Source organism: Elgaria multicarinata, chromosome 9 (genome assembly GCF_023053635.1).
Source record: "Elgaria multicarinata webbii isolate HBS135686 ecotype San Diego chromosome 9, rElgMul1.1.pri, whole genome shotgun sequence".
NCBI lineage: Eukaryota > Metazoa > Chordata > Lepidosauria > Squamata > Anguidae > Elgaria > Elgaria multicarinata.
Window position 1 is genome coordinate 77,568,962 of NC_086179.1, and position 27,122 is coordinate 77,596,083.

Sequence of the window (27,122 nt, forward strand, 5' to 3'; positions counted from 1 at the left end):
CACACATAGAGAGAGAGAGAGGGAGAGATGAGGCCAAGCATCTCACTAAAGAACCTACCAAAAGGGATGGTCCTCTGTGGTGCCTCTTTTATTGCACGTAAACTTTGGTGCAGGCAAATATGGCCCACAAAGAACAATTCTGGGGCCTCAAAACTAATATATTCACTCCAGTCATTTCTCTCAGCTCATTCCTAAACCCAGAGCTGTGTCAGAGGATGCCATAAGCCAGTCAGTCATGCATTTGCAAGTCAAAGGCCTTAGGGAACAGTCTGGATGCGTCCCCTGCCTAAATCCCCCAGGTTTTTGTTTTTAAGTCTGGAGTCTAGTACAACACTTTCAAATGGAGCAGTCTGGAGTCTGAGTCTGGAGGCTGTAACTGAGTCTAGAGTGGCCACCTACTGCAGAATGATCTGGAGTCTCCTCCAGAGTTACAGGTGTACTTTTGAAATTCAAACCGGTTTAGCTCTCAGCTGCTTGGATGGGGGACAGATCACAGAAAAACCATATATAAGTGTGGAATGTAAGTGTAATAGGTATGTTGAATAAATAGTACGCCTTAAACTAACTTCTGGGAGGGAACAAGAGCTCCTCGGTCCCATCAAATAAACCAGGGGTTATCTCCATCATATGTACAGGAGACAAGAAAACGTAAAGGAGGGTTAGTAAGAGAGCTGTTGCTGTCAATATGCTGGTCTGGGAAAGAAGGCAGCCTGCGTTTACAAGACCAGTCCCACAGCTTCATGTTTTATTCAAAAAAAGAAAAGCCAGTCCAACCAATGCCTGCCCCCTACCACCCACCCCAGCAACATGAAGTGCTAACCTCACACAACCTGCTTTCTACTGGATCTTGATGGTTTCATCAGGGCAGGGATGGGCAACTTGTAGCCCTCCAGGTGTTTTGGCTTACAACTCCCATCATCCCACAGCACTGGCTATGCTGGCTAGGGAGCATGGGGGTTGTAGGCTAAAACCTCTGGAGGGCCACACATTGCCAACCTCTGCATTAGGGCATGGTTAAAACCAGAAGAGACATGAGTCTTGTTTTAATAAATTGTCAGCTTCAGAACGGGCTCCTGCCAAGGTTAATAAGAGACAGGTTTAAGAACTGGGCTGGTTTGGACATAACCCTAAACTATAGTTTAGTGCTACAAGAATGAGCCTAGCCTCCTTTGGGGCTCACACACTTCCACTCTGACGCGGCCATTAGGAGGAATTTAAAAGCTCTTTTTCCTGTTTTTTAAAATGTTATTAGCCCCAGCTTTCCATAACATTCAAACCTATATAAACTGTGTATGATTTTAACTATGGATAGCGGAAATAAGCCAACTTTAAACCAGTTTATGATGTTCACTTGTTTTCACTAACCATACTTAAAACGATCAACCACGGTTTAGGGTTCAGATGATACACTAATTTGCTGATAACAATCTAAAATGGAAGCTTCTGACCGCCTTCTCAATGCCAATCCTACATTGGCACATTATGTTACCTCTCCAATGATGGGGGAAGCATTTGTATGATTTATATGAAGCTGCCTTTAACTGAGTTGGATCATTTGTCCATCTCGCCCTGTACTATAGACTCTCATGGAGAGCAGCTTTCCAGCAAAGATCACTCTCATAATTCCTACCTGCAATCCCCTAACTAGAGATGCCAGGGATATTATACCTGTGCTTTTTGTGCCACATCCAAAACAAGCTGGAACTTTTCCGACACTGTTAGGTCTTCCTTTGGAGGTTCCTGAAACAAAATCAAGTGTTTGCCATTAGAACTTGAGTTTTCGGATTAGACATTTCCTTCACATTTAAGGACAGTCAAGGAAAAACACTTTCTTCTATGAACTTGCTGCATTCAGACTATGGTTAATCTTAACTATGATTTGTAGAAACAAGCCAGCTTCATAAACCAAGGTTTGAAGGTGGCTTGATTCAATAAATCATAATTAAACAAATCACAAATTGTTGAGATTTGGACATAACACTAAACTGTTGTTCATTAAAATGGAAGCAAAAGCTCCCAATCCCTTCCTGACTGCACCAGAGAGACTGCATCCGAGCCCAAAGATTCAAATCCCTACTCAGGCATGAAGCTTGCCTGCTTGGGCAGGTCAGCCTCTCTCTGCCTAACCTACCTCACAGGGTTATTTCAGGAATAAAAATGGAGGTAATGGGAACTATAGACTATCAGAATATTAGATTATTGCAATGTGTTCTACATGAAACTGCCTTTGATGATGACCCAAAAACAGCTAGTGGTCCAAAATACTGCTGCTAGATATAGAACAAATCTGGCCATATGGAATACATCTCACCACAGTGTTTGAAAATCTTTACTGAAAACAAGGAAGATTTAGGCTTCCTTAGTGGTTTGCCACTCACTTTTGGTGGTAGCAATGTTTTCAGCACTACCATGAATTTTGGGTCAACAGAGATCTGAATCAGGGGCAGTGAGGGCCACATGGCAGCTGTGTGTTGCCCATCCCTGCTTTGGAGGTGAGGTTGATGGTAACAGGAGGGACTGCCTTCCTGGTTGTGGTACCCTGCCTGGACCCTAGAGAGGCACCTACTCTGGTATCTCTTCAGCATCAGCAAAGAACCTCTTATTTACCCAGGCTTTTTGATCATGCTCCCATTTTCATTTCTGCTGAGATGTGAAATGTTTATTGCTCTGCTCTGCTGTTTCAATCATATTAAATTGTTTCACCATATTTTAAATGGCTATCGATCTTGTTATTTTAATGCAAGCCATTCTGAGAGGGTACACACTGAAGGGTGGGATATAAGTGTTTTTAACTGTTGTATACCGCCCAGAGAGCTTCGGCTGTGGGGCGATATATAAATGTAATAAATAAATAAATAAATAAATAAAAGTGACTTTAAATGCACCAAACCGTGCACATCACTCTAAGCTCCCTGGAAGGGTAGGATAAAAATGTAATAAAATAATTAAATAAATGCCTTAAATTTAAACAGAACAATTTGCTTAGGGGTGATGGTGAGAACTCAGAATTTTATTTTAGACCTGTATTCGTCAATCTTACACAAACATATCGACCTGGCTGGGACAATATTTCAGTTATTTGGAGACCAAAGCAAAAGCTTCCAAATTCCTGTTCACAACCAGTCCAGAGGAGAAGGGAGTGCAGGGAAGCCCAATGCCCATGACCAGAACACTAACCATGGTTAAAAGCAAGTTAGTGGTGGAGGGGTCTGTGGGCTGCAGTAAAAGAAATGTAGTGGTAAAAAGATCAAATTTAGTTCATTCTCAAGTTAAATTTTACATTTTATTTAACCACTCCATAGCACCATTTTTTCCATGAATTTTGTCAGTGTGGTGGCCACACCAGGGAGTGGTAGGGACTACATGAGACCCATCCCTGGGTTATAGTTAAATCCAAACCAGGACACTGAGGCCATTTCTACACCTGCCTTTTTTCCCCCAGGATCGTCCCAGGATCATTCCTGTGCATCCAAATGACACACAGAGGATCCCAGGAGCAGGCAGGGACGATCCCTCCATTTTCCTGGGATAATCCTTAGGTGTAGAAAGGGCCTGAGTATGAATTTAGACTTTTAGAGTAAAGAAGATATTAAAAAAAGGATTTAAGGCTGATTTCTGATACCTTCCACAATTTGCAATATTTGGATTTTAAAACACAAGCATAAAAGGGAGTTTAGGAATGACACAAAAAAATACCTTTAACATTTACTCTGTCATAAAAAGCTGACTAAGTTGATTATAATAATGAGAGAGAAAAGCACAAGTTACCAAAATGCACATTTAAAAAGAAAATACATTTTCATATAAAACATTTCCACAATTACATCAAAATTATCTGGACTTACAATAGGCTCAGAAACTTCAGGCACAATACTCCACTGTATTCTCCAACCTCTAAACATAAACAACATTTTTCATTAAACAGAAATAGTCTTTTCCACATGGCTCCATAACAATAAAATAAAAGCTTTAAAAAGTAACTCGTGTGGCTAGCAGACAACACTTTTCCATATCTATTTTAATACCTCCCCATAATCCAGCCGCAGTTTCAATATCATCCTACAGAATCCTACAGTCCGGAATAGTCAAAAGATTGCCATAGATCGCAAGAAAAGAATGTGTCTGTTTGTAATTATCCGAGCAAACACTTCATTAAATACACAAAAGCGTAATTAAGAACGTCTTTACAGCATATACTCAGTCTTTCTTTTCTTTGACAAGAAGCAATAATTGTGGCATTACAAAAATGTTTCTACAAATATAATACTCATTCCGTGCAGATTACTGCATTTGTCTTTCTAATTAGGGATCATCATTGTAGCGCATGTGATCAAGTAAATGGCACTAAGTGGAAGCTTTCCTGCAAACAAATGAAACTTGAGTCCCCTTTATGTGTTCAACACAGAAAAGGTATTGCACAAGCACAAGTGGAAGAGGCGGGACACTGCTGCCAGGCAATTATTGCATCATTAACCCCAACCACCATCAATCCCAGATCATTGTTCTTTGGTGGATTTTTGTTGTCGAAGTGTCAAAGGTCGTTATAAAGTTCTCCTAACTGTATTAATTTAACATTACGGCCTAATGTGGTGTGCAACATTTGTGCTGAATTTCATCTTCCTAGTATGTGTGAAAGAAGGTTTGAATATAAGTGCCCCCTTCTCAATACAAGAAGAATGTGAACCCTCAAATGTAATAAAGAGGATCAGAAATGAAATGGCTTTTCATTTGCAAGGATCTTGCAAAATGTTTATCATGAGGACGACTGTACAGGGCACTCCAATTATAACATCCTCAGTTAAACTAGACATAAAATCAGATATACTGGATCAAAGGCAGCAGCAAAATGACGCTTTATTGCCTTGTGCCTTATGCTTCCCATTCAAAATGGCAAGAGCAGCAGCAGCGGTGACTTCTAAAGGCTGGGGAATGGGAATTTCACATCAATGTCCCTCCAGCCACTGGGAAGAGCCAGGAGCAGCAGTCCACCCAGTAGTCCAAGTGAAAAGATGCCCCAGGCCTCCAGGCCCTGACACTATCTCAGCCTCGTTATTAAGCAGCACACTTCTGGCAGAGGGAGGGCTCCTCTGCCTTTCAAAGAGCAGCAGTTTGAACAGCTATGGTGGCAGTAATTATATTCAAGGCAGGGATGTTGAACTACCTTCAGCCTGAGGGTTGTATTCCATTTTAGAGAAGCTCTTGGAGGCTGTATTCCAGTGGTAGCTGGTGCCAAAGGCCAAAATATAAAACAACAACAACAATGTTTTTTAGCTTAAAGCTGTGGCTGCCAGTAATTAGGAGAGGTATCTCAATCTTTTAGAATGTGGTGAAAAACTGCACCAAAACCGAGAGACAACCAAACAACTGGTGGTCAGGGAAAAGGAGTGAGGCCAGAGGAAGCGAGGGAGGGCTCGAGGTTCTGCATCTCAGATCCTTTCACATCACGATCCTGTCCCTCAAAGCCCTTAAATATGTATATCCTACTTTGCGGCGGCAGCCATAGAGGCCTGCTGTTAGGTGGAAAGATAAATAATCCAAATAAATAAATAAAATGGATAGCAAAATGCCTTTTAGATAATCCAAACTGGGGTTTTTAATTGATTTTTTTTTAAAAAAAAAACCACCAAGTAAATAACTAACCATCTTAATAGGGAGAGGGGGAATGAAATTTTTATTTAAGACAAAACAATATAAATAACTGTTCCAATATTTAAAGTAAGAAACATAAGAAAGCAAGTTACAAACTAAAACCTCAAGAAAGCATAAAGCAGAACATAACGCAGAATGGTTACCTGGCTATGAGGTAATTTAGGGATAACCTCAGAATTGCTAAAAATAAGAACATAGGAATGGCCCAGCCATGCCATACAGCATTCATGTAGATCTACAGATAAAAGAAGAAGTAAACATTATAAAGTGAATAATAATATTTAAATGCAATATCCATGCTGAAAACAATCTTCCAGTTCATTAGCAATGATGGATAATCACTTCACTCTCCTCTGTACCATGTTACTTTGAATAATGTTGAGAACTTGTTAATAAACTTGCAAGCTACAGTAGATGTTATGCATAAGCCAGGACAGTAAACATATATTAAGCAGCAGGTCTTTAAAAAGTTGGTAAACATTTTGCAAATAGTGGAATGTGTAACATTGCACAAACAAATTAAGCAAGAGGCCTGCTTGTTCCCAGCCTTTGACCCTGCAATAATTTGTAAATTATTCCTAAGCCTGAAATTCTGTGAGAGTCTAATGGCAGCATCTGCATTTAGCCCCTCCACATACACACCCCACCTCTACTTCAGTAAAAAGACTAACAGCCAACTTTAATATTAGAATTGTGAACAGTTTCAGTGATGCTTTCTTCTACACTGAACACAAATCATACTGCACGTTAGTTCATTTGATTGAGGAAGGGCAACTTACAATAAAGGCAATTGCAGAAGTGTAGATAGAAAACCAGTCTGATAAGGCAGAAAGATTCTTCACAAAGTTTGTCACGGGTTTGGCACCTCTCTCTAGGTAGAAAGAAAAATAAATATACAGCTTTAAGCATTTAGCAGCACTTTAAGGGATGTAACACAACTATTAAATTGGAAAGGAAAATACACGTGCCCACTAAGACTTAAAGCCTAAACATTTCAAGATCTCTTCCATTGGATTTATATGCAGAAGTGACATTATCAAAATCATTGAAAGACTGGGTTTGCAGCTTGGGATTGCTTTTGGATCCGTCGCTCCAAATGGCAGCCCAGATAGATGAGACGGCCAGGAGTGCCTACTATCAGCTTCAGCTGATACGCCAGCTGCGCCCCTTCCTAGAGTCGGAAGACCTAAAGATGGTAGTGCATGTGCTGGTAACTTCGAGGCTCGACTTCTGCAATGCACTCTACAAAGGGCTGCCTTTGTGCCTAGTCCGGAAACTTCAACTAGTTCAAAATATGGCAGCCAGGCTGGTCACCGGTACACCTAGAGTTGACCACATTACACCACTTTTAAAATCTCTTCACTGGCTGCCAATTAGTTTCCAGGCGAAGTATAAAGTGTTGGTTATTACCTTTAAAGCCCTACATTGTTTGGGTCCAGGCTACCTACGGGATCGCCTTCTCCCATACAATCCGCCCCGAACACTCAGGTCCTCTGGGGAGAATTTACTCCAGTCAACAAAAACAAGGCTGACAACTATTACCCAGAGGACCTTTTCTTCTGCCACTCCCAGATTATGGAATGGCCTGCCGGGAGAGATTCAACTTAACAGTCTTCCAGATTTTAAGAAAGCAATAAAGACTGATCTCTTCCGGAAGGCCTACCCAGCTGAATTTTAAGATGCCTTTTAATAATGTGCTGCTTTTAATGTATTAGTTCTAAATGTTTTAATCAATTATATGTATTTTAGCGTTTGCATTTGTGTTGTACTCTGCTTCGATCCAGAGGGAGAGGCGGGTAACAAATTATTATTATTATTATTATTATTATTATTATTATTACGATAATCACCACATATTGACCATATGTGTAGTGTTATTATATGCCAGGGTGTTCAACATTAGGCTCGTGGGTCAAATCTAGCCTTCCTGGAGTTCCAATCCACCCCTTTAGAGTTCCCCAGGAGGCAACACCCTCTTCCCCTAACCCCTCACTATTATCATCATCATCTCTCTTTTCTCACTGGTGGCATTTTTTCTAGACAGACAAGATGGGCTTTGCCAGGTCATACTATCTTTTACAGATTCAGAAATTTCCTGACTAGTGAACATGTTTTAAGTATGACTGCTTTATGTATGTTGGTGTGGATATATTTTGGTAATCCCAGTTTCTGAAAGTTTTCTGTGTAGCTTTTTGATGTGATGCCGGCGACTGATGTGATTAATGGAATAATTGTGACCTTTTCCTCTTCCTTTTCTACAACAGTTTTTGTCTATAACTGTTATGTCTGGTCGATTGCAAGGTATTGCCTTGTCGGTGCGAATTGTTCTGTCCCAGTATAATTTATGGTCTGCATTTTCCAAGATAGTTTTAGGTGAGTATGTATAAGTATGGTGTAGGTTGTTTGATGAAGTTGAATTTGATGGCCAGTTGTTGGTGAATTATTTCTGCAGCTGTATTGTGTATTACTACAACTACTACATTTATATCCCACCTTTTTTCCCCACACAGTGAGCTTCATGGCTACGTGGGGACTAGAACCTGAATACCCTGAGTCCTAGCACAACACTCTAACTACTACACCACATTAGCACCCCATTTCCCTGTCCACTGATCATTTAGTGGTTTCCTGGCTTTTGCACATCCCCCACCCTCCACCTTTACAAGGCTTAACTGCTGCTATGTTGTCTCCAATCCTTTTGCCTTTCATCCCTCCTGCCACTGGAATGTGGCCTCTGAGAGCTTCTCTCAAATTGAATTTGGCCCTGAGGATGAAGGAGGTTCCACACGCCTATGACACACTCTTTCCTACACTCCCTATTTAGGCATTGCTGCACATGACGTCTTGGAATTCGGGGAACTAAGAGCTGATTCACACATTCATTTGCGCCACTTGACTTATCACTCAGTAACCAGCAGAAGAACTTGCAAAGTGCTTCCACTGAAAACAGTGTCATGTTGGCGAGATAAGGCTTTTGTCTGTGGTATTTTGCATGTGTGAACATGTTCACACACTGCGGCTTTAGCACTTCTATTGTCATTTGTTAAACTACAATGTCCTGTGAAACTCTGATTTAATCACCACTTACAAGCCAGGATAAACTATGGTTTATAGCCCAAGATCATGCAGTGTGATTATAATTCCAATTTTCAGATGAATACATTAAAGAGAACTCAAGCTTCTCTCTCTATTCAACATAGCACAACAATAAGCTACTTGTGGGGAATGGTAAGTTTTTGGGGATCTGTTGGAGAATTATTTTAAACTAATCTTGATAATTCATATAGTACAAAATTATCTGTATGGGCCTGTTCACACAACATGCTAAGCCATGATTAGGCTGCTAACCCTTATGCAGCAAATGGTTAGTGAATGTTTAAACCATGGTTCTATAGCCACCATGGTTAGGAAAGGTTCACTTGACACGCTAAGTCATGGTTCACATGACATGCTAAGCCATTACATTTAGCTCAAAATGCTTAACCACCATGGCTTAGCATGTTGTTGAACAGGGTCTATGAAAGAGTTAATTATGCATTCTCAAGGTTGTCATTGCATGCTTTGTGTATATTAGATTTCCATAGTGATGCTAAAAGCAGATTTTATCTCGGAAACTCATTCCATATTATGTGTTCGTGACAGTAAAGTAATAAAATTGTACATATTATATTGCTACAAGATCTACTTAAATGCCATTCAACCCTGTTTGCATATTATATATTAACTATATAAACACCATTAATGTTACATAAACATTTCCAAGATACTTACTTAATCTTCTCATATTTTCTGTAAGCCTGGAAAATAAATAGCACGAAATGTGATATGACTCTTTAAAGGATGAATACATTTCTGCTTCCTATTGGTATATCTGATAGAAACGTGATTCTAAAATGATTTTTATTTATTTAAAATATTGTATACTAGCTTCAAAGATAAAGAATAATATCTTCTCAAGAATTTACAAAATGAAAATATTATGTATATATGTAGTGTGTGTACATACATATATGAAAGAATGAAATTGTGTTTTAAATGCCCTTTGACAACTTATTTGTTTATACAAGCGTTCCCTGGCTTGTAACTGAGCATCATGATGCTGTGTTTGACTATTTTGTTTTATTTTTTTTCATAAGCTATAGCTGTTTATTTTTATTTGCATTATATATTTATTAACTATGGTTTTTAGTACTTCATATGTAAACTGTTTAGAGATTTTATTAGGCTAAGTATCATAAATAAATAGATAAATAAATAAATATATCATCAATAAATAAACAAACACAACAGCATTAAAATACCATTAAAACACAAATAAATAAAAATATCTGCAACAGTTGAACACGTAAAATATGGAATATAGACAGCATCAATTAAAAGGTGACTGAAACATGCAGGTCTTTAAGGCACATTTAAATGTAGCCAGGGAGGAAGCCTGGGAATATCTCCCCTGGAAGCTGCAATCCTATGTAGTTACGTAAGAACAGTGGCGGCTGTTGGCTCCGATATCAGTAGGGTGGTGAATCCGCTCCGGGTTTCAGTAAGAACTCAAAAGCTGCTATCCTAGGTACTTCACTCCTTGTTTAGCTCCTTTAGAGCTCTGACTGGTTCTGAATGAAACCCGGAGCATATTCACCACCCCACTGACATCGGAGCCACTAACCTCTGCTGCCTAAGAATAAATCCCATTGTAGGACATACATAGGACTGGCTTCATGCTGCCAAGAATAATATTTATTTATTTATTTATTTAAGTATTTTTATGCCGCCATTCAGCCAAAAAAGGCTCTCATGGCGGCTTACAAAAGTATTTCTTGACAGTCCCTGCCCACAGGCTTACAATCTAAAAGACATGACACAAAAGGAAAGGGGATTGGGAGGGAGGAGGAGGAGGGGGAAAAGGAAAGCAAATTCAGGCACTATAATCTTAGTTGGAAAGTTCAGCAGTTAATATAAATATGATATAAATAAATTGTAGTTTAGATTTTCAGCCTAGTGATTAGCATTTCTAGTGCTATTACTTCTATCCTATTGCAAACCTTTATTATTTATTTATTTATTTGTTTGTTTATTTATTGCATTATATACCGCCCCATAGCTGAAGCTCTCTGGGCGGTTTACAAAATGTTTAGTCTTATTCCATACTTCTCAATTATTTCATTCAGAGAAGCTGGCATAATTGAAACATCTTAGATAAGTCTTTATTAACACTTTACTGATTGTTACTTATTGCCACAATGCTTTTAGCATTTAGTATTATTTAAATAATAAAATAGATCTTCTAGTATGATTTACCTTCTAGCACTAAGTGGTTCTTCTGTTTCTACTGTGTTTTCTTCTGGCTGAAATCTGAAGTCTTCAATGTATTCCCCAAATTTGTCATAAACCCACTTCTGAACTCTTGAACACACCATATGGCTGCGTTTATCTAGTGATCAAAACACATCACATTTATAATTACATCTGAACAATCAGTTTAAAACAGCAACTCTGCAAGCAATTATTCTAAAGCACAAACAGAAGTCTTCCAAAGACAACAGAATTGGCATTTACAGGCAATACAGTGATACAACAGTCAGGAGGCTGAACAAAAGGCCTGGTCACAAGATCTCGTATGGGAAAGTGGTCCCACCCATGCTTGAATGCATTGACACGCATAGTCTACTTACCAGTCTAACTAGTTTGAAGATTGGTTGTACTATACTGTGGGTAGTCTTTAATGATGTATCAGCATTGTAGCCAACAGCAGAGGCACCTTCCCCAGCCATGACATAGGCCAAAACATTTGGAGGGCAAGAATTCCTGGCCATAAGCATGCTGGCTAAGCATGATGGGAGTTGAAGTCCAAAACATCTGGAAGGCACCAGGCTGGGGAAAGCTGCCTTACAGTACAAGCCCAATAGCTGATAAAGAGCCCCAAAGAAGATTTCCACCACTGTCACATCAAGCCACCTTAGAAGAGTTTCAGACTCAATCTATCTTTTTTAATACTTTCAAATTTGATTTTAGTGAACAGAGCAGAGAGGGAAAAGGTCTTCGCTAAAGAGGCCGTGGCAACGTTCTTGAGAAGCCACAGCTTTGAAAAACAGGAAAAACCAAAATGGAGGCCAGGTCAGATACAAAGAGAGTGAAGTTCACACAAAATATCACAAGCTTATAATTGAAATAGCTTTGCGCTATGGCTCATATGGGGGTGGGGGACTTTAAAGGGAGCCAGAGGAGCAATCCCCATAATTGCATGAATTTTAAGCAGCTTTGAAGTGTGCCTCATATGTAACTAATGAGATGTAGTACTCCCATAAATATTTCCCCAAAGCATAGCATCCATTTCCCTGTTTCACAAGGATAACTTGCAGGACCTATTTCTAAGCAACTTTCTACTGTCAGTCAATAAAGAGAGCCATCTCCTCCTTGTGGCCATCCCAGAATGGACATCTTAGTTCCACATAGGAAATATCCAAGATTTTATCAGAAAATATAATGCCATTTCCCATGCTATGGGAAATCACCTTGACAGACAAGGTGATTTTCTGGTCAAGTAAAAAGTTACTTTGTTTGCTAGTTCTTGGGGGAAAGGCCCTACTAGCAGAGTGATGATTTAAATCAGCAAGAGAAATGGCAGATTTGAATCAAGTTTCCTATTGATGTATATTTCATAAGTATATTTCATAAGCATTTTTACAGTTTCATTCTTGCATCTTTTTGTTATATTGTATATTTTAGATGCTTTTGTCTTTTTTACCTATAGCTTTTAATTCAAACCACCAGATTAATTATATTTTCTAAAAGCAAGTCAGGCTGAAATGCTATGGTTTTAAGTTTTGAATTTTAAATTTTTTAAATTAAATTTTTGTTTTCTTGGATGTAACTAGTAGGTGTATTTTAGTCATATATATTTTATTTTTACGGATAGGAAACTGTTTTGCAAAGGACTGGTTGTTAATGCAATAAACTAAGCTAAAACTAAACTATAGAGAGAATGTCTACAAAACAGTCCTTCCCAAACTGGTGCTCTCCAGATGTGTTGGACTACAACTCCCATTATCCTCATACATCTATAGGCTACTTTAAAACATTCCCATTCAGGATCTGCCTTGTTATGAATAGTACCCATGACAGTTTGTGAGATTATGTATGTGAACACAGGAATGGAATCTGTGCACTAGACAATTTTGTCTTTTCTTCTATCCAATATTGCTGTTTCTCCTTCACTCTGCCTTGGCCAAGCCCTACCCAGACAAAAACAAAGTAGCAAACAAAAATGAAATGCCCACAACTGATAGGTCAAAGCAAGGTCTGACAGTTTATTTACCTCAGGTAAAAACAAAATGCCTTTGTTTATTGGGTGGCATATAAATATTCACATTTGAAAAAAGGATCCGACTGGTCCTTCATGTCCATAAAAAAGCCTCCTTTAAATCAATGACCTGGTTCACATGACACAGCAACATACCATGGATTATCACCCATGGTGGCTGTTGTGATGTCCAAAGCTGGCAGAGTGGGTGCTGCAGGCCTTGTTTGAAAGGGCTACAAAGCAGCATAAAACCTGACCGTTCCTCGCAGGGGCCTTCACTCTTCCTCCTCCAATTCAGCGCTTCATTTGACAGTGGCCAGCTTTATTCCCTTGTGAACTGAGTGAGCACAGGATTTAAGTTCTCCCCCCACCCGTTGTCATGCTGAAATCCCCCCCCCCGCCCCGCAGGGAATGGTGGAAAATTTAGGAATTCCTTTTACAACTTCACTGGCTGCCAATCCAGGTCCGGGCCTGATTCAAAGTGCTGGTATTGACATTCAAAGCCCTAAACGGTTTGGGGCCAGGTTATTTGAAGGAACGCCTCCTCCTATATGTACCTGCCCGGACTTTAAGATCATCTACAGGGGCCCTTCTCCATGAGCCCCTGCCAAAGGAAGTGAGGCAGGTGTAGGGTGACCATATTTTGGAAACCAAATAGGAGGACAACATGGTCGCCCCCAAGGGGGCGTGTCCAGCACCAAGGGGGCGTGCCCACCCGAACATAGCCTTGGTCACATGTCTGATTTTACAGCACACATTTAAGACAAATCTGTTCTACATAACATCTTAATGTTAAAATCACTGAAATAAAGAACAAGTGAGAGATTCAATGTATCTGAAATTAACTTCACTCACTCCTACTTTTGTAGGTTTTGCTGTACTTTGAAGCTTTTGCTATACTCTGTGTGTTACATTCTCCCCTTCCCGCAAATATCTTTTCTGACTGTATCTTCACTCATTGCAAGCTGCTGTTATTGTTAACAAGGTTTGCTACTGGCCCAGATCTGTTTCAAATTTGGTATGGCTAAAGCTCTACCTAAAAGCTATCATGGTGCCAACTTTCAGCTCTATCTTTAAAAATGACGATTTAAAAAATAATAATTTTAAAACCTCATTTTTTAAAAAAAATCCTAAAAAATCAATGGATGAACAGATCTGTTTCAAATTTGGTGTGGCTAAAGCTCTACCTAAATTCTTTCACGGTGCAAAGTTTCATCTCTTTATCTTTAAAAATGACGATTTAAAAAATAATAATTTTAAAACCTCAATTTTTAAAAAAATCCTAAAAAATCACTGGATGAACGGATCTGTTTCAAATTTGGTATGACTAAAGCCCTTCCTAAGAGCTACCACTGTGCCAAATTTCATGACTTTATCTTAAAAAATGACAGAGTTATAAGCATTTTTGTTAATTCCCATTAGAGCTACTCTTTGAAGATAAATCCGGATTTCCCCTCCCCTCCCGGATTTGCCATCAAAAACCCGGACAAGTCCGGGCAAATCTGGTCATATGGTCACCCTAGGCAGGAGGCTACTAGGAGGAGGGCTTTCTCCGCTGTGGCACCCTGGCTGTGGAATGAGCTCCCCAGAGAGGTCCACCTGGCGCCTACACTGTACTCTTTCGCCAGCTGAAAACCTTTTTATTCTCTCAGTATTTTAACACTTAATTTTAACTTAAATTTAAAATTTACTGTTCTAACTCTGTATTTTAATCTTATATCAATTTTTGCTGTGTGGTTTTATCCTGGTTGAGCTTTTTATACTGTATTTTGTATTTGTGTTTTTAACCTGTTGGTTGTTTTATTATGGTTTTAATCTTTGTGAGCTGCCCAGAGAGCTTCGGCTATTGGGCAGTTTAAAAATGTAATAAATAAATAAATAAAATAAAATAAAATAAAATTTGTCTATGGCACAAAGGCCGTTACGATCACAATAAAAGAAGATGTCAGGGAACAAAAGGTCATATAAAGCACCAGTCTGGGAGAAGAGGCTAAGATATAATAATAATAATAATAATAATAATAATAATAATAATAATAATAATAATTACAGCCCCTAGTGACAATAATAACAGAAGATTATAGCAGGTGGTCCCCTCTGCAGTCTACACCAGATTCCTTTAGAAAATTTTGGCGGATTTTTTGAGCTGCTGCAGCAAACGTTGCAATCTTGATTGTATTCACTTTACTATAGTCTGCTAACAGATCACAGATAATATCAGTGGTGGGCCAACCCACGCTTGCTATCAGAAGATCAGGAATGGGTTGCGAGGAGCAGCCAAGGGGGTCATTTTTTAAGGGTTTAAAGAAACTAAATTAAACTCTCAACCCCTCCCTCTACTCTAAAGATATGGCATACGTATGTCAACACAGGTGCTCCTCAAGCTAAGAAAAGGTGGAGGAATCTCATCACAGCAGGCGTTATGCCACAAAAGCTCCTGGGATACGTGCTGGGAGTAGGCAGGAGGAGTACGCTGGAAACAAGCCATGACAAGCCTTGTCTGTTGGTACCAGTGTGAGTTAGCAATCGAATAATCAACCCAGGGTGGTTCATGCTTAGAGTGGTAAAAGCATTTGCTGCTTATATCTAGATTATTTAATATTTATGTAGATTTTTTTAAAAAGAAAAACCTGGTATTTACCTTTTCTTTAAAAAAAAATCCAATTTAAAATTTTAAAATACTGATTTTTAATTTTTGTTTAAATCATATATTTTTAATCCACCTTGCCTAGCAGCTCCAACATAACAGGATTTGCTAAGAGAAAGAACTGCACATTCAAATAAACATTTCGGTCTCCTAAGTCAAATGAATTATTAGTAGCCTTTTCCCCCCCTTGTCCATCATATCTTCCACTCTCTTCTGTGTGGGAGAAAATCCAGTTGAAATCACAAAGGGCACTAATAAGGAGCAAGATATACCTGTTCCATTAACTTGTGTCTGTGCTTTTGGGGGTTGCTGAATAGGAGATGGTTCTTCTGCTCTAAAACAAACCAAAGTGGAGAAAACAAGAGCAATTTAGAATAGTACACCCACTGAACAAACAAACAAAAGTACATCTTTCATATGAGTACTAGCTTGCTAAAAGAAGAAAGGTCCACATCACTTTTTTTAGTATCCATCATAAAAAAACAAGAAATAAGAACATTTGTTTTTCATGACATATAAACACATAAAAACATATAGGCTCAGTTCGGACAACACATTTCTCAACGGTGGTTTTAGAACTCCACGGTGGAGTTTTTACACCACCATTGAGAAAAGTGTTGTCTGGAGGGAAAACTCCATGCAACAGTGGAGGGTTTTTTGGGGAAACACTACACACAGAATATCCACGCCGTGCAGAGGAGAGTTCCTGCACAACCATTGTGTTGCGTGTTGTGTTTCAGGCTCTGTGGAGCTTTCCGTTGGGCTGAGTTGACTTTTCTCACTGTCTACAGAGTTCCCTGGCAAGAGCGGCGAAAGGAGCGAGTGCCCACTGGGACTGGGGTGTGGTTTTTTTTTGCAGCAATGGCTGATGCAATACCATCGGGAGGGAAGGAGAGAGCATGGAGGAACCGTCAATCAAATGTCACGATGGATTTTACTCAATTCCATGGTAACCCACAGTCACACAACAGTGGAGTTAGAACATGTTGTGTAGGAAGAACCCCCTAAAAATTCAACTGCTGAGTGGAGTTTTCACACTGCATTAACTATCGTGTTGTCTGAACTGAGCCATAGAAAAACATAGAAAAACCTCTGACACACAAGGTTGGTGGCCAAATTTGCAGTGCAGTTTTACATACTTTCATTCACTTTTGGCAATGAACTCAAGGGCCTCCCACCCACGCCCAAGTATCAAGTAAAGCCAATACATTTTGAGCAAAGAAAAAAAATCCCTTGCATTTCCACACACCTTTACAAAGAATTGGTCAAGTCTGCATTTACTGCAGACTCTAGGAGCATAATTCTGGAACGAAAAGATGTTCTAGAAGTAGATCGTGTAAAAGGAAATTAAAACTTTGTCCTCCAACCAACCAGAAGCTACCATAACTCCATGTGCTCTGATTTGAAAAGGATTTACAAGCTTTCCAAAATACAAGAGTGAAACTGCTCCTGGGAAAGATACGGGGCATTAGACTGATGTCTGTCCATGCCTCAGTTGGTTTCTTTGTTTTACCCTTTGTTGTTAAGGTACATTTATATGCTGCTCACTGTACATTTATGTGGCCTTCAAAGGAATCCCTTGCAAGAATAAGTAATCCAACTGGGTCAAACAGTAAGCTTGCTAATAACATGCCTTGCAATGTCTGTCCAGCTATTGTGGGAAACACTAAGCCATGGTGTGGTTTGTTGAAATTTGGCCACTTGTTGTATCTGAATTTATCCCCTCAAACAAACCATGGTATGTTAGCTAGCTAAGCACCACAAATAGAACCCATGGTTTGTTGTTGGCTTACGAAGCCTGCCTTGTTTAAACCATGGCTTGCTGTGACGTCTGAACCCAGAACCATGGCTTATCCCTGGTTTATTTGCACTGATATCTGCCCTGAAACAGAGATGCCCAGCAACAGAGGCTTGAAAATGACTGCTCTGAAGGTTGGCAAAATGAGCAGGGGGGGAAACAAACCAGAAATGGGGAACGCAAGCTACAGTTTGCTTGTCTGCAAGTTGAGTAATGGCTAAAGCAACAAGCCATGGTTAATATAAACACTGACTTCGCCTTAAGTGCAGCCATTAATGAGATGCTTCCTTCCCTGAAACCTGAGCTGGAACCACAGCCTTTAATCAGGGACACCCTCAGGGAAGATACCGTCTGCATCATCTGTTAATGGCATAACCTGGGACCTATTGCAGGAACAAAACACTTGATTCTACTGACATACCTTGAGTGTGACATTGAATACAACCAACCTTGCATACCATCTGAAGTTGCCCTTCATTCCAAATTGAAATCTCAATGCAATTGCACTGGATCTGTTTAATGTCTTAATTTTTGTTAATTGATAAAATGCTGTTTCTATCAAATACGGTGGTAACACCAGCTCAGGCTCCTTTGTGTTTAGTTGCATGGCAATTACAGTAGCGTGAAATGTCATTTAGAGCCGGCCATGAATAGCTAATGGCATATAATTTTACACAGCAGCAAAGTGCAGGTTTACATGCTTCCATTCAGCTCCATCCCACAAAAACACCCTAAGAGTCAGTGCCAAGGAATTAGCAAACAATTTTATTCTTACAGCTGGCATCTGTGATGTGTAAGTTGAAAAGGAAACTTGATCCAGGATACACTTGTTATTTACTCGCGCACCTTCAAAGCGCACTACAGGCTTTTAACGAGGTTCTTGGGCAGGCATTGTGCCTGTTGCACAGCAATTTGCATTATTACATTTGCTTCGGAACTACCCATTCCTACCCTCAATTCCTCTCCAAAGACCCAAACTCTCCACATACAAGTAACAAAAGCAACCAGTAATGTCACAACCAAACGAAGTAATAAGCAGGATAACTACCTTAAACAATGGTTTTTCAGGGACATAATTCTCTCTAATGCTATCCAAAAAAAGCCCTGGTTGGGTTATACTCAAGTACTCATTAATGTATTTAAATATGGTTTATAGTTTCAAGGATATTTCAGCTTTTAAACAGTTGTAGAGGCAAACTTTGGCAACAATGAATTACCAGGCCACTGAGTCCCAAATTATTATTATTATTATTATTATTATTATTATTATTATTTGTTACCCGCCTCTCCCTCTGGATCGAGGCGGGGTACAACACAAATAAAAACACCATAAAATACATAAAACTAATTCAAACATTTTAAACCAGTGCATCATTAAAAGCAGCGCACCATTAAAAATGGTGCTGGGCTCACTAGTGTGCCTCGACAGGGCTGGAAAACTAATTTAAAAAATTAAATTAATCAAAGCTCCCTCGTTGAATGCACCCACCACTTTATGACCAGTTGGGGCCAGAATGCCCCACTCTTTCTGCCAATTTATATGGCCAGTGACATTGTCCTGAAGGCAAGAGAAAGGGAATCGTTGGAGGGCAAAAGTTGATCTCCAAATGTTTTGGATTTCATCTCCCAGGAAACCATGCCAGCATGGCTAATACTGGGAGCTGAGGTCCAAAACATCTGGGGATCTACTACTTTCTGCCCACCCCTGCCCTAAGACAACCTGCACGATAGCAGAACCACACTGTCAGACCAAAGGTAAAGATGGGACACTGGAAGCATACTGAAGTAGGATGTCTGCCTACTCATTTTGGAGCTGATCAATAAAATGCATGTTTTATAGTAAGAGAAAAGAAAACAAGAACAGCACGTACTTCTGGTATCAAGAGTTTGAGAAATATTATATTAGGTTGCATATCATCTTGCAGTGCTCATTCCATTAACCTGAATAAAACCTACCCACACCGGGGGGGGGGGGGGCTACCTCTGAATATGTTAACGTATTTTTATCCTTGAGCAAAAAGGATATAAATCCAAACAAGAACTGACCAGTATTTGTGTATGTTTGTTTATACATTAACAACTTGCATAGGAACTTTGGCGCTTACATGAAAGAGACGTCTACATTCTTCCTCTCCAAAGCATATGGAAGCTACCCAGGCAGCCAAGACCATTTCCATCTCATAACTAGGCTGCAAACCAGATTGATATGGATCTATATAATCACTTTCCTTCAATACTTTCCGGAGTTGAGATCACCACCTTGTTCAAAAATAGCACGTTTGACAGTGAGTGATAGTTGTAAAGGACCACCAGGGTCCAAATTTGATTTTTTTCAAAACTGGTTTCATGATTCCCCTTTTTAAAGGCAATAGGAATTACACCATCCCTCAAGGGAACATTCACCACTTCCAAGATCCATATAACAAGCCCAGTCCTGGCAGATTTCACAAGCCAGGTCAGGAAAGAGGTGGTAGGCCTCAATCTTCCAAAGAGCATGTCCATGTGGTCTGGTTACGGGAAAGTATCTAAAACTATATGCCCAGGCAATTGTGCCGGCTGCATGTATCTCAGACTCCATTAAAACAATGGCACCTATGATGGCATAAGTACAAGCAATTTTATCTACAATACAGTCCAACCCAGTCACAGCGATCCTTCGAGACTGTATTGCTGATTCTATGAGCCTTTATACAAACAGTTCTTTGCCACTTGAAAGAGGACCAATATGGCCAATATTTGCAGATGCAGAGAAGTAAAACCTCTTTGCAAGCATCACCACCATACAGAGTAAGCCCTATAACGGCTTCTTACCTGTGTTCAGTTACACTCATCTTAGCTCAGGGCATCTTAAACTAAAGGCTAGAAGCTAAAATCAAACTTGAGAGCTATGGCTGGAAAATCTAACAAAACATTTCACTTTATACCAAGAGTTAGAATGTGAAGGTGTCTGCCAATGCCATGTCTCTCTGGAGAAAGTATTTCACTGGTTTGGTGCCTCTACAGAAAAGTCCCTTTTCCACATGGCCAAAAGGTCCAGTTCCCCTGGATATGTGACACAGAAAATGGAAGTACTAAGCGACTTGTAGGTGACATGTTAATTCTATCGAGAGAGAAAGTAGAGACAATAGTGGGAATAGCAAAACTGAACTACAGCCCCCAGTTTGCCAATAAGACACTACTAACAGTAATTACAGTTTTGTTATGTGATAAAACGAGCTCACAGCTTGTAACACACAGTGGTGACAGAATGCAATTTACAGCCGACAAATGGCCGTTCAGACCATTTCAAATCGTTTAGACATTTGTTCCACTGGCAAACTGCCTCCTGCAGCAGATGCTATACTAAGTTTGAGGCGATCCCTGAGCATCCTCATGGAAAAGCCTACAAAATGGATACCTCTGTACTGTTTAGTATTTCTTCTTTATTACAGGCACAACAGAAATAAAAATAACATGAATTCTTCCCACCTTACTTCTTTCTTTCATTCATTCAATACATTTATATTCCGCTCTTCAGAAATAACAACTCACAAAGCAGCTTATAAATGCTGAAAGGGTTAGACACAAATAAATACACAGAAACGGTTCTATCAAAATTGAGGAAATGAAGATAAAACTGAGGTTGTTAAGAACAGAATGCATATATTAACTACTTACTCAGAAAAGGCTGGTTTGAAAAAATATGTTTTTAAAGCTTTCTTAAAGGCCAGCACTGAAGGTGTAAAGCACAAGCAGTAAGTGAGTTCCGTAATTGAACTACTTCACTACATCTTATGGTGACATAAATATGCTTCAATATCTTTCAGCGTTTGCAAGTAGCACATTTGCTTTGATGCACCTCATGTAAAGAACGAAGGGATCAAGGACTGTGGTCCCTAAATTGTGGGAAGCTGTTTTTCCTGTGCCTACTTTGCAGATTTGATCTGTCTGTCACTTATATTAGGCTCAGCTTGCCAAAACCTGAGTCACTGTAGCTTCAATCTAGCTCTTTTAGAGCTCAATGAACCACCCCATTATAGAAAATACATTATACTGTTAAAAGAAAGGACTTTTCCACATAGATTTGAGGCCCACTTTTCTCCTTAGTGAACTGATATAAGAAGCTTCTTGGGGATTAATTAGGCTAGTTAACAATTTCGATGAAGTAATTTCACATTACCACACATTCCAATTAATGTTAAGTGTCTGAATACACCTCCATTTTGACTTACTAATTTTTACTTCAATTAATTACAGGTGTGTGGGGGGTCAATTCTTGGAACACAGCATGTGGGGGGGGGTTATCCCTTCCCCAGCACAATGCACAATAGGAACCCATACATTCATACATACATACACACACACACACACACACACACACAGAGCAAGAAAGCTTATAAAAAACATTCCAGTGGCACCAATGGGAACCTTTTTCTAAGTTTCCAGCCTTTTAGAATTCAATAACAACAACACAAATATAACTTCAGAATCACTTTGTAATCACCAATTTTCCACTTCATTCCATTGAACGTTAGAACAAACAAACTTCAGATTTTATTACCCATCATTCATTTGGTGCTGCCACTAGAGAACAGCCTTGTCCTCTTCTAAAACACCAGCCATGCAGCATCTTGTATAATAGATTTCCCTTACCTTGTTTTAAGAATTTCATTGACTTTTTGTTCCAGTTCTATCCTCCTCAGACGTTCTTTTTCTAGCTCTTGTTTCAATGTTTCAGCATTCGTTTCTTCTCTCAGTTTCCTGAGCTCCTCCTCTGTAAAGAAGGGGGTGCAGAATAGGGGTTTTACTCTGATTTCGGTCACCAAAACTGGTTGAGAACTTAAAAGCTCTGAAGGTTGCAGTTCTATCCATATCTAGCCCCACTGACCCCTGACAAGCTTGTACTCTGGGAGAGGATTAGACTCTTGGCTCAGAAGTTCCTTCCACTTTGGAGGAAAAAGAAAGAATTCACCATACTAGGTACTAACAGCAGTGCCTGCAAACCAGTTCTTGCTATCCAGAAAGCTTTTTGGCCTGCTTATGTTTCTTCCTAGATATCTTTACTAATCTGATTTCTGAAGCTAAACTGCAGTGTTTATTGTAATGAGTGATGGCCAAACTAACCCCAACAGAAATAATAATTTGCTCAACAAGTTACGAATATCTCTATCCAATCTCAGTCGGAGGTTCTCCATTATTCCGAGATCTCATTGGGAATTGTTGTGCATGCGCATCCATAAAGTGTATCTTGGGAACTGTAGTATGGCATGATACTGCTATGCAACATGACATTATGCATCACTATGTTACGTTCTCCCCTCTGATTGGCTGTTACGATGTGTCATATCTGCAGTCGATATGGAGCCAATGCAAGTGGTTGTGGGGCAGAAGTGGGATGAGTGGAAGCTGCAGAAGAGGCACAGCGTCCCTCTCCCAAAGACAGATCTCCCCTCCTTGCCTGCCAACCGCCCTGGGTTGCATGATTTGCTTCACAACCTCCTTCTTTCCAATACCCCTTTACAGTGCTACCCACTAGCACCCAGGTCTAAAGTAGGGTGACCATATGAAAAAGCGGACAGGTCTCCTATATCTTTAACAGTTGCATAGAAAAGGAATTTCAGCAGGTGTCCTTTGTATATATGGAGAACCTGGTGAAATTCCCTCTTCATCACAACAGTTAAAGCTGCAAGAGCTATACTAGAGTGACCAGATTTAAAAGAGGGCAGGACACCTGCAGCTTTATAACCGTTGTGATGAAGAGGGAATTTCACCAGGTTCCCCATATATACAATTGACACCTGCTGAAATTTCCTTTTCAATACAACTGTTGAAGATACAGAAACCCTGTCCTCCTTTTCTTAGGGGTCACCCTATCTAAAGTAAACTTTTTACTATCAAACAAGGGGGGAAATCTGTCCAATACTACTGAGAAATGGCCTCAGTTGACTGAAAGGAAATGATGCCACAAGTGAAAAAGAAATCCTGAACAAGGGGTGCTCCAAACAAACTAAAGGTTTAGATCTGAAATCCTTAAACTCACCAATCATGTTTGAAGAAACAGCAACGTAGGTTAATATACAAACCTTATTCAAACCTATATGGCTGCTTCTTCAAACACGATTAGTTTGTTGAAAGATTTCAAATCAAAACCTTTAAGCTGATTGGTTTGGAAAACAGTACTAGAGGGTTAAATAACATCATTCCACGAGCTTGAGTATTGCAAAAGGACCAACCAACATCAGAACATGTGCAGAAACAGTGGCGTTTTTAGTTACACAGTGCTTTAGTTACACAGATTGAGCAGATGCTTGTAATCAACCTCAGCCTGAAGAGAAAAAATAAAGTACAAACAATCCAAAGGTGCAGGAAGAAAGTACTAAGAGTGACCTACTTCCAGAGAAAAACTTGTAGACATGTTCTTTGCCTTCAGAATGTATATTTTATCCACAGAATACAAATCTGTACATTAGGGTCGGATCTACACTACTGCTTTAAAGTGCTTTATAACAGGTTTGAAAACGGTGTATGGAGTGTGTCCTGGGCCCCAACAGTAGTCTAGATCCTGCCGAGGTGTCACACAAATCTAGCATCAATGGCTGCATTCACACAAACACTAAGCCATGGATTATGCTAAGCCATGGTTTGATTGCTTTAGTCCTGAAATGGGCCTGTTCAGACAACACACTAAGCCACTGTTAGGCTGCTAAACCTTTTGCAGCAATGGTTTGTGAGCGTGTTTAAACAATGGTTATGTAGGCACCATGGGTAGGAATGGTTCACACAACCTGCTATGTCATGGTTCACAAGACTTGCTAAGCCATGATGTTTAGCTCAAAATGCTTAACCACCATGGCTTAGCGTGTTATCTGAACAGGGTCAATTGTCTTACAGTTAAGTGAACAAGCCACAGTCTGTTTTCCCTATTTCTGGTTCATTTCTCTCCTGCCTTTTCAGCAGCCTTCGGTTTCATTTTTAGGTTGCGGTTGCTAGACAACTTTGTTTCAAACCGACAGCAGTACAAACAAGTCAGAAGTAAGCCATGCATTTGAACATCATGACAAGCCATGGTTTAAACAAGCCAGACTTTGTAAGCCAACAACAAACCATGGGTTCTTCTATCTATGGTGTATAGCTGGTTAATAAACCATGGTTTGTTTGTGGGGATGGATTCATTTTGTCATTTCAAACTTCTTTTCTCTTTGAGCCTCTTCAGACATCATGCTAAGCCATGGTTAGGCCGCTAACCCTTATGCAGCAAATGGTTAGTGAGTATGTTTAAATCGTGGTTATGTAGCCACCATGGTTAGGAATGGTTCACATGACACACTAAGTCATGGTTCGCACAACATGGTAGGCCATAATATTTAGCTCAAAATGCTTCCTCACCATGTCTTAGTGTGTCGTCTGAACAGGGCCAATAACAAGCCAGATTTCAACCAGGCCAATACACAATCTTCCAAATTTCAGCAATAATGGCACATATATCTAAAGCAAAATCTGACACCAATGCAAGAACTAGCATGGCACCAGCATATCGTATTTGCACAAGTATTATTAGGTACATGCCAGCAACTAGGACAGGGTAAGGAAACCTGCTAAATGGGTTCAGTTGCAGTGCATGAGCTTAACAATTACTTGGAATTCCTTCTTCCCTCTGTAAAAAGAAAAAAAAAACCACCTCCCTCCATAGAACAACGAGGAAAGCTTTTGATGCCAGCATGGCATCAGAATAATTTCCTTATACTAGTGCATCAAACCCTAGGATGACTCAAAATCATCTTGCATTTCTTTCTGCCCTTTCGTTTTCCCACCCACCTTCCTAAGCCTAGTGACTGTACAAATGATTCTTAAAGGTCATTAAAATAAAATGAAGGTAAAGGCAAAGAAGGCTTTCATAAAGCAGGCACGAGCACTAGCCTATCATGCCCTAGCTCTTTAACGCAGGAAAAAACAGCCTCATTAGTAAGCTGGACGAGAGCCTCAGATTGACAGAAGCAATTCTATTTTCAGGGGGCGGGGAGTGGGCAAAGAATCCTGAACATGGCTTTAGAGAAGCTATAGGGATGAAACTGCCATTAGCAAGAGTCTTCTTCAGCAGATGCATCCAAGCTATCAATCTCGCCTATGGGACATGCTGGTTTATACACTTCACAAATATGCCTCAGACGCGCCACATACTACCACTGTGCATTACATTTCAGGGACACTTCAGATGACCATTTTCCCCAAGAAACAGCCATATACAACTGGGTCTCATGAAAAGGTTCAACACACATTTGATTTCTGGTTTAATACGAAGTTGCAAGCTACGTCCAAAGATAACATACTTCAAAGTACCGGATGCTGGGGACAGGGGTTAAAGTGTTGGACTGGGAGTTGGGAGATCTGGGTTCTAGTCCCCACTCGGCCATGGAAATCCACTGGGTGACTTTGGGCCAGTCACTGGCTCTCAGCTTAACCTAACCTCACAGGGTTGTTGTTGTGAGGATAAAATGGAGTGGAAGAGGATCTTCCCTGGACTGCTTGGAGGAAAGGCAGGATATGAAGGTAACAAATGAAATAATTAAAAAAGGGCAGTTACTGGAGCCCGTTCACTGGCTATCACTGCAAACAGGGTGCTAAACTGGCAGCGCCCTTGGATCAATTTAGTAGAGCCCAGAGATGCTTCAGGAATTCAATCTTAGTGAATTCCAATAGGAATGGACCCAATTCACACCTCCCAGACTAACAGGTGAATCAGAACTCAGCTATCCGCTAGATTTTTGCCCTTCAACATATTTTGTGAAACTGTTCTTGAGACAAAAATGACAATAAAAGGTATGTTTTGGAAAGAAAAATATGTCCAAAAACGCATGTTTAAATGCAAATGTTCATTCCGTGGTGGGTGTATTTTAAGTTACAGATTAATACAAGAACAGTAGAACAGACAGACTTATCAGTGAGCCAGTGAGAGTGTGACATAGACTGATTCATCCATTTCTAGGCAGGCCTCTCTCATACTCTTAAATGCCATGTTTACCACTTTGTGATGGGCAGGTAGCCATTTAGCTTGCTCAAACAGGATACAGTTCCGCATGCCTCTTCCCAGACTGAGTTGAGTGGGAGGAAAGGAAACCACTGCACAGTGGCAGAAAAATCACTATGAATCGTCTTTAGGGAGACAACAAATCTGAGTGATTTTAAGTGTCTGGAACAGGCAGAATGTTTCCATAGCATTAAGAGAAAACTAAATAGCCATATGTTATGTCCTTCACCAGCTGAAGCAGCCACTTTTTTGTACACATTTGCACACCTGTGCATTCTCCCAAGTGGAATGAAAGCTGACAAACTAATTAACCTTGATGTTGTGCAGACTTCTACTGTTACTTTCTACTGTTAGTTTTACCCTACCCTGTGCCTGCTTACCCTACCCTGTACCTGTTTGCATTCTCTTCCCCTCCTTATTGTTTTACTATGATTTTATTAGATTGTAAGCCTATGCGGCAGGGTCTTGCTATTTACTGCTTTACTCTGTACAGCACCATGTACACTGATGGTGCTATATAAATAAATAAATAAATAAATAAATAAATAAATAAATAATAACCTTCAACAAACCTGCTAGAGTTGAGCCCATAAGGTAGTGTGACCATATGAAAAGGAGGACAGGGCTCCTGTACCTTTAACAGTTGTATTGTAAAGGAAATTTCAACAGGTGTCATTTGTATATATGGAGAACCTGGTGAAATTTCCTCTTTATCACAACAGTTAAA

General features: G+C 39.9%; 1 protein-coding gene across 2 annotated transcripts in view; it reads right to left on the reverse strand.

The window, feature by feature from the left end:
* The window catches only part of GRAMD4 (GRAM domain containing 4), a 97,054-nt gene that overhangs the window by 20,805 nt on the left and 49,127 nt on the right, over positions 1-27,122 (reverse strand). For both annotated transcript variants that reach the window (XM_063134113.1, XM_063134114.1), the window contains exons 4-11: positions 22,024-22,144; positions 15,866-15,927; positions 10,945-11,077; positions 9,421-9,446; positions 6,429-6,520; positions 5,793-5,884; positions 3,846-3,894; positions 1,669-1,740 (exon numbers count right to left, since the gene is read on the reverse strand). In XM_063134113.1, the coding sequence (XP_062990183.1) occupies positions 1,669-1,740; positions 3,846-3,894; positions 5,793-5,884; positions 6,429-6,520; positions 9,421-9,446; positions 10,945-11,077; positions 15,866-15,927; positions 22,024-22,144 (647 nt within the window). The remainder of the gene's footprint in view (positions 1-1,668; positions 1,741-3,845; positions 3,895-5,792; positions 5,885-6,428; positions 6,521-9,420; positions 9,447-10,944; positions 11,078-15,865; positions 15,928-22,023; positions 22,145-27,122) is intronic.